Below are 11,095 nucleotides of genomic sequence, written 5' to 3' on the forward strand. Positions count from 1 at the left end.
TAAGCATGTCGCAGGGCATAAAAGAAACCCTTTATGTTCTCTAACACCAGCCTTGTGGGGCAGTAGGGCTCTGCACAAGGGTGCTAATTTGTCACATGGCATGTCCACAGGCTGCACTGCACAGCCCGGGTTGGATGTGGAAATCTGGACACAGAAAGCATTTGTTAGAGGCTCACCATGGCTGAAGGGTTATCATCCATCACCCACAGATCAGTTTTTCTTTCCCAAGGAAAGGAAGAAGGACAGTAGACAGGATCCTGAAAAACAGCATGCCTCTAAACCAAGAGATCAGGTTTCTGTAATTCTCTTCCTTTGTGTTCAGGCACCTGATACCTGGTAATTCCTTTGCTTCTTTGTATGTCCTGGCTGGATCATCCTGTGCTCCTTCTGTACAAAGGGCACAGAGGAATTGAAATCAGTTTTGTCTGGAAACAGATGCCAATAAAAAACACTGGAGAAAGGCAGACAGGGAACAAGAAATATCTCATTGGAGTTGTTGACAGATGTAGAATGCTGGAGATGGTCCCAATATTCCCCAAAGCCTTTTGTTCTTCTCCTTCACAAACAGCTTCTCCCTTTAAGTTTTTCCTGTGTGTGCCCAGGCAAAAACATGGGGGAAGGAGCTGAGCTGAGCTCAAATTGGCCCCTAGACTGCTGGAGCCTGTGGCATGCCTGCTCTTCCCTGAAAAGAGTTTCCATTAGGCAGTGAAACAAAAAATGTGAAAGCCCCATTCCCAGCCAAACAAGTGATTTATCCTCAGTCCCAGTGACTAAAAACAACAAGTGCTATTGTTTTTGTCTGTTTTCAGAAGGTATCTTCATTCACTCTTATCCCCACGGTGTTCCTCATTGCTTCCTGTGTCTTTGTACAGAGTGGCAGGAGGAAGAAACGACAGGGAAAGGATGACAAACCTTAGCCTAAGCATGCAGCACACAAAGCCTTTCTGCTTCAGTTTATTCCAGAAAAGAGATCTATTGGAACCTTCTATCCCTGCAGTACAGTATGGCCATTGCTGGCAACAGGCTGCAGGTTCTGTACTGGGTTTGCAAAGGCTCAGGACTGAGACCTGGCAAACTTGCTTTGCTTGGACTACTATTGAGTACCTGCTTTATTTCAATTTGGTTTAGCTGTAGGAGCACTTTTTTCCTTCTAGTCAGGCAGCTGTGGCTGATTTGAGTTACTGTGACCAGCCCTGTGAGGTAGAACCATAGCTTTATACAGATGGCAGTAAAAAGTAACTCTTCTGTGCACCATGAGGTGTTCACAGCTCCAACTTAACAAAGTTAATCATGGGCCTGGTATGACTGCAGAGGTCTTGAGAAGTGAAAGCACAGGACACGGTGCAGAGGAGTACAGGACCAGTGAGATGGTAGGAGATGGGGCACAGGCTTGACTCTGGAGAAGTCACAGCTACAAGCAACTCACCTACAGACAGAAATAGCAGATACAGAGCTAGATAAAAACGGTTTTAGGAGTAGTAAAGAGGACAAAGAAATAGTATCTTTCATGTATATGATCAACATCTATAGTAAATTTGGGTGTAAAATGAAGTTTCAATCCAATGAAGAAAAAATAAGATGTAAAAGCATGTTAAAAATCATAAAATTGACCACCAGGAGATTCTAGAGCGAGGAGAAAGAAACCATCGCCATCAGCCTCACATTCCTCCCGTTGAATAACTCAGGATGCTGGTGATTCCCTGTAACACCACCACCAGAATGAAACCAGCAACGTTAGGATGCAGATGAGCATGGGCAGGAGCAGTATAACATCAGGAATAAATAGGGATAGAAGATAAGAAGAGTGTGTATAAGAGTTTCAAATTATTTTATTGTTATTATTATTACCACTACTACTACTACTGAAACGTTTTCTGCATTTATTTATTTTTCTGTAATAATTTGACCTGGGCTAATAATTATTATGTTTTTATTAAAGTGATAAGATTTCAATTACTCAAACATTCAATACTTGTCTTTATATATAAGGTAATTTTTCCTTTTGCCCCAAAACAATATTTTGAGCCTACCACTGTAAGAAGATTCCTGAATAACTCAGAAACATGCTGTATTTCTCACACTTTCAAGGATAGGAGCCAGAACAGCAGGGAGATCTGTGCCATTTGAAACCATGCAGAGGTGAGCAAACCGTAAGAAGGCCTCCATAGTTTTGTACTGGGCTTCCTGGGCAGAATTACAGTGTAACCTGTAATTACAGATTTTTTCACATCCTGGACATCCTGGATCTGCAGTGTAGAGGTGATTGCCATAAGCCCAGTGGCCATTCTTGATTCTGGGATGTTAGCTTCACTCTTCGTTGGAGATACTTGCAGAATATTTTTCTCTTGAATTGTATGTGTCTCTGCAGAAAGTTCAACTCTCTACTCCTTACAGGACTGCTTAAAAACAATCCATATGACTAAGAGCATCATCCAGATGCTCTTGAGCTCTAACAAGATGGGAGAACAGTTCCATGGGGAGCCTTATCTTAATATCTCCAGCATGTGAGGGTTGCTTAATGGCTATAACCCCTGTGCAAAGACACAGCAATTCCTGGTTCAGTGCCCATCCCAATCCATGAGCTGTTCTGTAAGACTGTGGTCTGTAAAATATGTGTTTTCCCATACTTGCAACATGGAAATAATGAAATCCATGTAATTCCTATGGTATAGTCATGATTTACTGGTAGGAAAAGCCTTGTGAGAGCTTTAGATGAAAGACCGTAGCCATTTAAATACTAATTCACCTCTCTTCTGAGAACCTAAGTCCAAATTCCAAGTGCTTTGGAAGATGTACAAGTTCTAGACCCAGCTTTGTGAGTGGCTTTGGTTTCCTGTTTCTGTGACCCCAAACACCATTTGGAGATGTTCAGATCTGATACTTGAATTCTCTTTAGTCTGAATATATTGAATATATGTTTGTCTTCTTGTTAAATGAAGAAATAACTCTTGATTTGCTGTATTTTCATTGTTCTCCTAAAAATGGTGAGATACCATCTTACTGCAATCTGTTGATTTATAAGATGCATGGAAACCCTCCTTCCTTAGACACAGCTTGAAACAAAGGAGGTTTAGTTAATTTCTTTTCAGCGAAGTTAATTTTTATCAGGTCCTTCTGCCTCATCCAACAGGGATGTGTCTCGCCAGGGTGTTGCACAAGTCTGGTTGCTTAATCCCAATTCCCCCCATCCCTGCTTGCTCTAACTCCAGTCCTAGAGCACCGACATCTGAGAAATGCTTAGAGAAAAGCTCCCCACCCACCAGTTGGGTCTGGCCATTAACCTTTTGTTTATGCACTTGCTTAGACGAGCAGAGGCACTTCAGGTATTTCCCTGCTGAACAAAGGCAGGCGATTAAACCCAGCAATATGCTTTATGACTCTGGGCACCGTTACTGCACGAGCCGTTTGACTCTGCCCTCTGCATAGATTAATGCTGGGATCTCAAACATCACTAATGCCTTATAGACAATCCATTAACATCAGTGTTTCCTAAGTGGCCAGCCATACCATTATTCACAAAACAGGGATTCCTTCCTAATGCTACTGCTACCAATCCCTTGATTTCCTGAGCATGTAATCATGTGTATTATCAGCCATGGAGTATTTTTTACTATATAATGAGATGTGTGTGTGTGAGTGACACACATAAAAAAAAAAAAAAAGAGGAATATTGCTATTCCACTTGCTGCAGTGTATGAGCTGATCTGGTTAGACATGAAATGCAGACAGAAATCCACCTCACCTCTCAAGCTAATTTTAGTCTCTCCCTCTGTTCTCTCTGGCTGTGTGTGTATAAAATCACTCTCAGTCTGACAGCGTTTCAGTAACCTGTGCCACGCACAGAGCGGGATGTACTTACTAACCATCTGCTTGCATGGCACGGGTTAACTGAGCCTGTGGGATTGTGCTTACCTAAACAAAACCACTGCAGTGAGGGGAAAAACAATGAATGGGTGGAGATGATCAGCCCATGCATTCCAGCTAGTGCAGTCCAGGCAGCAATGACAGCCTGAAGGTTGCAGCAGCATCGGGATCGGCATTCCAAGTGCACTGATCTTACAGTCTGGAGTGATTTTGTGTGGAGCTGTTCTTTATTTGCTGAGCCATGGCCAGTAACCAGGCCAGCCTGCAGGATGATCAGAGCAGGCACTGCAAGTTCTTATCCTATATGTTCTACCAGGCTGTGAGAGATCACAAGCCTGTGTGGATGCTGGAAGACATGAGAACTATGGAATATTTTTACTGGGAGGAAAATGCCAGCCTACGAACCTACTCACCTTCAGAAGCCCTTCTCTATGCAGTGGTGCATAATCACCTGCCTTATGCTCAATATCTGCTGTCTCATTTTCCAGAGGAGGCTCTCAAGGTGCCTGGGGAACACTTCTGCTATTGCCCATCCTCTGCTCCTCATTTGGCCATGGCGGTCACATATGACAGGAGAGATATCTTGGGACTGATCATCAAAATTGCACACAAGCTCCCCAGCTTGAACTCCTACATCAATAGGGCTGGCTGCTTTCATCTAGAAGATGGGAAAACACCCCTGCACCTTGCCTGTGAACTGCTGAGGTCAGAGACGGTCCTCATCCTCCTTGGGAATGGAGCCTCTCCCAGGATAGAGGACAGTAAAGGGCTTACCCCTCTGGACGTCATCCTGGAGCAGATGTGGGACTCCAAAGTCAATGTCGCATCAAAGAAGCTCTGCCTCGACTACCTCTTGCTCTTCATGCCCAACCCACAGTTTAAGATGAGGAAAGTTCTGCAGGAGCATCCAGACCACTGGACAGCTTTGCTGGGAGAAGACAAATTCAACAGCCTGGTGGGGAACACACCTGCTTCTTTATATCTGCAAGCTATGCAAACTATTCTCCAGACTCTTCCCCCTTCTCACTTCCCTAAAAGCATCCAGGAACTACCTATACCTCAGGCACTAAAGCCCTTACCATCCTATGGCAAAAAGCTACCGACAAAAAATGTGGTAAATGTTTTTCCTTGACTTTATTCGCTGGGTCTTGGATTTTCAAAGGCAACTTAGGGGAGCTGGTCATCCACCACCCCCTGCATTTTAGTGTGATTTTAGTACTTAACCTCTTAGGCTATGCTGTAAAATCCAATATTTTGTGACAAGATTTTAAATGTCTTTTCTAACTGATTGCAGGCACGGCACTTTTAAAGGCAAAAGCCTTCCTTGTTCTCTGTTTTGTTGTGCATGTGAAGGGTTAACTGTAGTCGAGACTGTGTTATGTTTGGTTTCTCAGCTGTCAACTGGTATCAGTGTATCTGAATTCCCAATATGATAACTCTATCCTGTGTGATGTACCTGGGTAAAAAGGAACACGCTGGGCATGTGGGTAAATTACCCACACGCCCAGTGGGATTTTCAAATGGTGTAACTATGGGACTGTGTTCTGCTAGAGCTGGGAGAAACACCATTCTCTACCAACAGGGTTCAAACGTCAGGTTTCCTTTCTAACAATGATCTAGCATCATCCCATAATAACCACAAAGTCCATGGCTGATGCTGCAGAGAAGTAGAGGCAGTCCTGCAGGGTACCTGACTTTACCGAGATACTTTTCAGCAGGTCATGTGGAGGGCATGAGGTCAGAGAGGGGCAATGAGTGTATATACCTGGGGGGCTGGGGAATAGAAAGCCATAGAACAGCTGACAGAAAGCATCCTGTCTCACCTGGGAATGAGGGGGTTAAAGACAATGCCAGCCCTAATGTATCCAGTCAAAAACTAAATGATCCCAGGGAAGGCAAGAAACTGGAATGGTTTGTTGGACTTACAAGTTCATTTTAGAGGGTTTAGGGTTTACATATTCAACAGGGGGTTGGAATTATTACAATTTATTACAAAATAGGGGGTTTAGGGGATGACATAAAGGGAAAACCCAGGTTAACAAATTTGGGGATTTGGGGGGATTTTACAGGGAGGAAACAGGTATTTGGTTCTACAGGATGCAGGGATTCACGGAACACAAAGGGAGAGATACAGTATAAATAGCTTTCTGCAGAGGTTTGATGAAATCAAGGTGTGGACTCTGTGGGCTGGGGCAGGGCAATCAGCACCTGATGATATTTCATATGTTTCTCAAACTGAGGTTTTTTCCCCAACTCTCATAGCCCATGGCTTTCTGCAAAGTCCACTCAAATCCCTCTCTGCAAATATCATATTTTGGGATCCAACACTCTGATGCCTCTACAGACCTGTGCAATGGGGAAGGAACCATTTTCCTTGTCACCCAGTAAACAAATGGCAATTGGAGCAGGGCCAGTGGGAGCCCTGTCCTTCATAACTGACATTATTTCTTCCTGACTTGTGTTTCAGAACATATCTCTACAGGAGATGTAGCTCACTGACTTGGTCTCCTAGTGGGTCTCAGAGCCAGCAGCACTAGTTAGTTATCCTAAACTGGGGTGTGATGTTCTGCTGTTAAAAGTTGTTACTTGTTGTCAATTAGAGTATTTTTGCCACCCGGGTCCAGACATAGGGCCTGACCCTGGAAATGACAAAAAGTTCCCACTGACTGGGCACTGCAGGCAGGGTGTGTTTGCAGAAAGTGGGTTTGGGGCTGCCCAGCCTTCTGGGTAGCTCTGAACCTCACTGCTGAGGCACTAGTTCTGCTCTTCCAGCTGTTCTCACCATCAACGGAGCAGTAGTAGAGCCCCCATTCCCTTTGGGGGACATCCCTTATTTTGGACCCTAGTGTTCTCCTCTCTTTGTAAGTGCAACCCTCTGTTCTGCTGGAGTAGCATAACTCAATTCCCAGATTTGCACTGAGCAGCAGTGAAGAACTCACTCAGCTGTTCAACTGAACTTGGAGTCAAAGTGAGGCACAAAACCCCTTTAGCAAGACTCTAAGGCTAAGAAAGGATGTTTAGTCACATCTCAATTGCTTTGTGCAAAAATGGCTCATCTCTCATCTGGCTAATTCCCTGCCTGTGCCAAGGAGGCCGTACTGGACCCTTTTTTTCCATCAATACAGGGAGCACTTCCACTCAGCTTCTTTCTGCATGGCGTACCTCCTGTATGCCAGGGCACTGATGATGCCATGGCCAGGTGGAGAGTTTGCTGTGGGAATGCGCAACATGTCAGTCACAGCAAATGGGAGCATGCTTTCTGAGACCCTGGGGTGCTCCTCCCAGCCATTCCTTCCCACGTGCTGTAGGAGGACCTCAGTGCCGGTGCCACCTGCGCTAGGCAGGTGAATATCCAAGATTGCTTGTGAGGTGGAGAAAATGTCAAGCCCAGCCCTAAAAGTGGCAAGCAGGCCATGAAGGGGTTAACCCTTCTCCTGAAATCCCACATCCCTGGTGCTGCAGTGTCCTTCTGCCCCTGCCCCTGGGAACTTGAATGTCTCTCTCCATCTGTGTCTATTCCTCCTTGTTCAGTGGGAGAGGCTGTGAACGGGGAAAGTCAGGGTCAATCTTGGGTGAGGGTTTTGCAGGGAGGCTGCTCCCTCAGCAGGCTTTGCTGCAGACACAGGCTGTCACAGCTTGGGAAGCAAAGCAGGGCCCAAGGCAGATTTACATCATAAGCGGTGGCTCAGCTGCTTCTGCCAAGCCCTGCAAGCTCCCAAGCCCTGGAACATACGCCCCACCCCTCCCCACGAAAACCTGGAGCTCAAGACAGAGGACAGTGCAGGCACTCGCTACCCATGACTGACCAGAGCAACTGTGCAGAGCATGGCCCCTGTGGTACCCCTGGAGTCCAGAGGAGTAGGATTGGGTTTGTTCCCAGTAGCACTGCGGTATCTCATCCGGATGTCGGTGGGTGAGAGGCGGAGGAGGCTGGTGATGAATATTATTAGAATAGTAATTAGGCCCCAGGAGCAGAGATCCCAGGAAAGGAGGGAATGGAAATCATCCACTGTTTTTGCGCTGGCTTGAAACCATAAGAGTTTTGTGCTATAAGGAATTGCAGAAGAGACAGGAGGGAGGGGAAAGCTGTTAGACTTACAAATCCAAGGAGGCAGGTAGGGATTCTTGGCATTAATGGAGAGCACTTTCTAATAAGGCAGGAGGCTGTACTCAGAGAGCCAGAGCAATCCAGTGGGAGCAAGTGAGTCTAAAATGGTGCAGGGATTTCTTGTTGGCCATAATAACTGTGGATCATTGCAAAGGTCAGGGATCAGGGCCTTCAGGCTTATGGGTGGATTTGTAGCAGACAGCAGGATGCCTGTTTGCATGCATTTACCCATGTTTAAGACTCCCCTCTATCCAGTTGCCCAGAGAGAGGATAGAAGATGAATTGTCTTGAGAAGTTTCTTTCTGGGGTATATTTGTGACTGGTACCACGACCCGGTCCACTGGTGGCCAACATGCAAAAATTCTAGTGTGTTCATCCCAGTGTGTAACAGGCAGCTACCAACACAGGAAAGATCACTCCACAAGCCCCTCATTTCTCCTTCTCCTGACCATTTTACTAAGACACCAAGCACTAGATGGCTCTCAGTCATGGAGCTACCATTGGATCTCCCATGTGCAGTCCCACTGGGCCATAAGTGTTGTGGTGACAACTCTTTCCATTGCCTGTAGCAGTATAATTGCAGGATGGGCCCTCCTTCTGATGGAATGGGAGAATCTTCTCCCTAAACCCAGTTTGCTTATCTTGTGACAACCCATCTGTTAGTTTGAGATCCTATTTGTCTTCCTGCTGAGTACAGTGACATTACATCAGATATGGCCAAATCTACCTCAGCCCTGTCTGCATTGTTTTTTTTCTCCATTCTTTCCAAGTCAGATCATTAGCAAAAGTAAATTCAAAATATTTTGCAGACTTCCTGCAACCTGACAGTCTTGAAAAATCCCTATGCTTGCATGAAAAATATGTTGGTGACTTTGTAAATCAAAAAGGGTGCTAGGTGCTGTGTGGTGATGTTTACATTTCACGTATATGCATACTGAGTAAGTGTTGCTAAAATCTGTATTTCTGAACTTGGGGAAAAGAATAAAAACGACAGAGAAAAGGGGAGAGGGTTAAGTCTTTTCTAATCTTTGGATTACAGGTTGGCTCTGCAGGTCACATCTTTTTAATTTCAATTTTGAGGAGTAACATTGTAAGGATCTGAGTCGTCTGTGTGTGTGTGTGACTACAGTTTTGGTGAGAACCCCTTCAGTGGGCACAGCGAGTGACTTGGGGTGTGTGTGTGGCGAGGGAGGGGTTGTGTGGGGGTGTGTGAGTGAAAACGCGTGGGTGCATGTGCGCGCAGGGATGTCTGTGTCTGGCTGCCCTCTCCTGGTAAAACCCGTAACTGACTGACAGCATTTACTGCACTGCTCGTACCCGGCCATCGATGCCTTAAAGGAAGCAGCCTTTGCACGAGTTCACTGTGTGTCCCGGGCTCTGTGCTGCTGACAGGTAAGGACATTTCTTCTTCTCTTGTAAAGAGGCAGCAGCTTTGCTCTTGAAATGGGTGTTTCACCCCTGAATACCAAGCACAAGGGCTTCTGCTTGCCAGCAACTCCAATCGTCCAGTGAAGGGTTTTTGATGCTGGCCCCATTTTATTCTAGAATCCATTTTTAAAAAATAAAATCTATTAAATATACATCTTTGTCTTTCTTTTCTCTGGGCTGCCAGCAAAATTCAGCTGCCTATGACTTCCTAACCATATGCTTCTGTCTATTTTTGCAGCACCATTAGCAGGAAGGACAGGCCAGATTCTGACCTCTGACCTCTTTACACCTGAAGTAACGCTTTTTAAGTCAATTGTATCACTCCTGATGTTTCTTGGTCTAAAGGAAGACAGAAACTGTTTGTGCATTTATGTTCTTCGAGACTCTTCTGACTTCAGCATACAAATAAAAGTGATACTTAATCCCCAAAATAATTTTTTACATTTTTCATACTTTGAATGTATATAGATATATATTTTCCATCTCTCCAATTCTGATGGGCATTTCCCTGTTCCCAGTTCCCTTGGCTTTTTTGGAATCAGCATGGCAGTGACAGATGCTTAAGACCGAATGTTGCCATGCCCAAATACAAATGAATGTTCTCTGTATGCTACGACTTTCTTATAAAGCCATACTTTTGTAATTTTTAGGGGGAAAAAAATCTTCACTATAATTGTGTTTGTACATTACTTGCTGCATGATTAAAGTTAAATTGTAATGTACTGGAATAAAGCATATATACATAGCCTGATAATTAGGTATATTAGCTGTGAAAATAATTTAATCTGACTGTATTACTATAATAAACTTGCAATACAAAATCGATGTGTCTTTTATTAGCCCGTTGGTCCAAACTACCCACCAGTATCTTTTGCATTTGCTTTGGCTCATCTAGTTGTTTGATGATGATTTTTGACTGCTGAGCCATTACCTCCAAAAAATATGATCTGAGGAAGATAATATTTTCCTTCACAGGCTTGCAGTACCCGGCTGTGCTGTCAGAAGATGACCCCAAGTGACGAGGTGAACACATACTAATGAGTCAGAAGAAGGGGCTCAACAGGGTGAATGATAATTGGGTTTGGAGATTTCCATTATTTAGGTTTGAGTTCAGCTCACGCAGCTGTTTCCAGTGAACATAACAGTGCTGGTGGTCTGCTCTCCTTGTCTAGTTCATATTCCATCAACAAGATCCCTTCCTTCCCAGGGTTTTTCTCTGTACAGGAAGATGCCCCAGCAAGGCTCCCAGCACCAACTTCTCCTGTAGGCACAGCTGCTGCTGAAGGCCCTCAGGCAGATGTGCACCTCGCACCCTCTTGTGCTCTCTGTGGGGTAATGATCCACCAGGTTCTGTGCACAAGCTCTGTCACTAACAGCCCCCCAAAGCGTCTCAGGTGATGGGTAGCTGGTTTGGATGATGACAATGATAATCACACAAGTAGACCTCCACCATCAACTGTACCTCCTCAGCGCACCTAGTACATACAAGCTATAACCCAAGGATAACTCCTCTGAGCCTGTGCTTGCACAGTAAGTTATTGGTTTTATGGAAGAATGCAGAGAGGGGAATTGTTTCTCTGATCTCACTTAAAGAAGCTTTAGACTGTCTCCTTGCCTTCATAGTCAGAGACTTAGCCCTGACTATTTCACCACAATGTGGTCCCCAAAGATATAAGTTTTCTGGCTTATTTGCTT

The 11,095-nt window shown here is 44.8% G+C and overlaps 1 protein-coding gene across 1 annotated transcript; it reads left to right on the forward strand.

Annotated features, from left to right (window-relative positions):
* The first annotated feature begins 3,821 nt into the window (after positions 1-3,821).
* On the forward strand, positions 3,822-10,228 carry LOC126640565 (ankyrin repeat domain-containing protein 9-like). Its single transcript, XM_050316460.1, has 2 exons — positions 3,822-4,978; positions 9,639-10,228. The coding sequence occupies exons 1-2, from the start codon at positions 4,106-4,108 to the stop codon at positions 9,645-9,647; spliced, it is 882 nt and encodes a 293-aa protein (XP_050172417.1). The 5' UTR covers positions 3,822-4,105; the 3' UTR covers positions 9,648-10,228.
* The last annotated feature ends 867 nt before the right edge of the window (positions 10,229-11,095 follow it).

Source organism: Myiozetetes cayanensis, unplaced genomic scaffold (assembly GCF_022539395.1).
Source record: "Myiozetetes cayanensis isolate MyiCay16 unplaced genomic scaffold, myiCay2020 scf2-11, whole genome shotgun sequence".
NCBI classification, from domain to species: Eukaryota; Metazoa; Chordata; class Aves; order Passeriformes; family Tyrannidae; genus Myiozetetes; species Myiozetetes cayanensis.

Bases quoted from the DNA above. Each gene is read 5' to 3' on its own strand.
- LOC126640565 (XM_050316460.1), top strand. From the start codon at position 4,106: ATGGCCAGTAACCAGGCCAGCCTGCAGGATGATCAGAGCAGGCACTGC.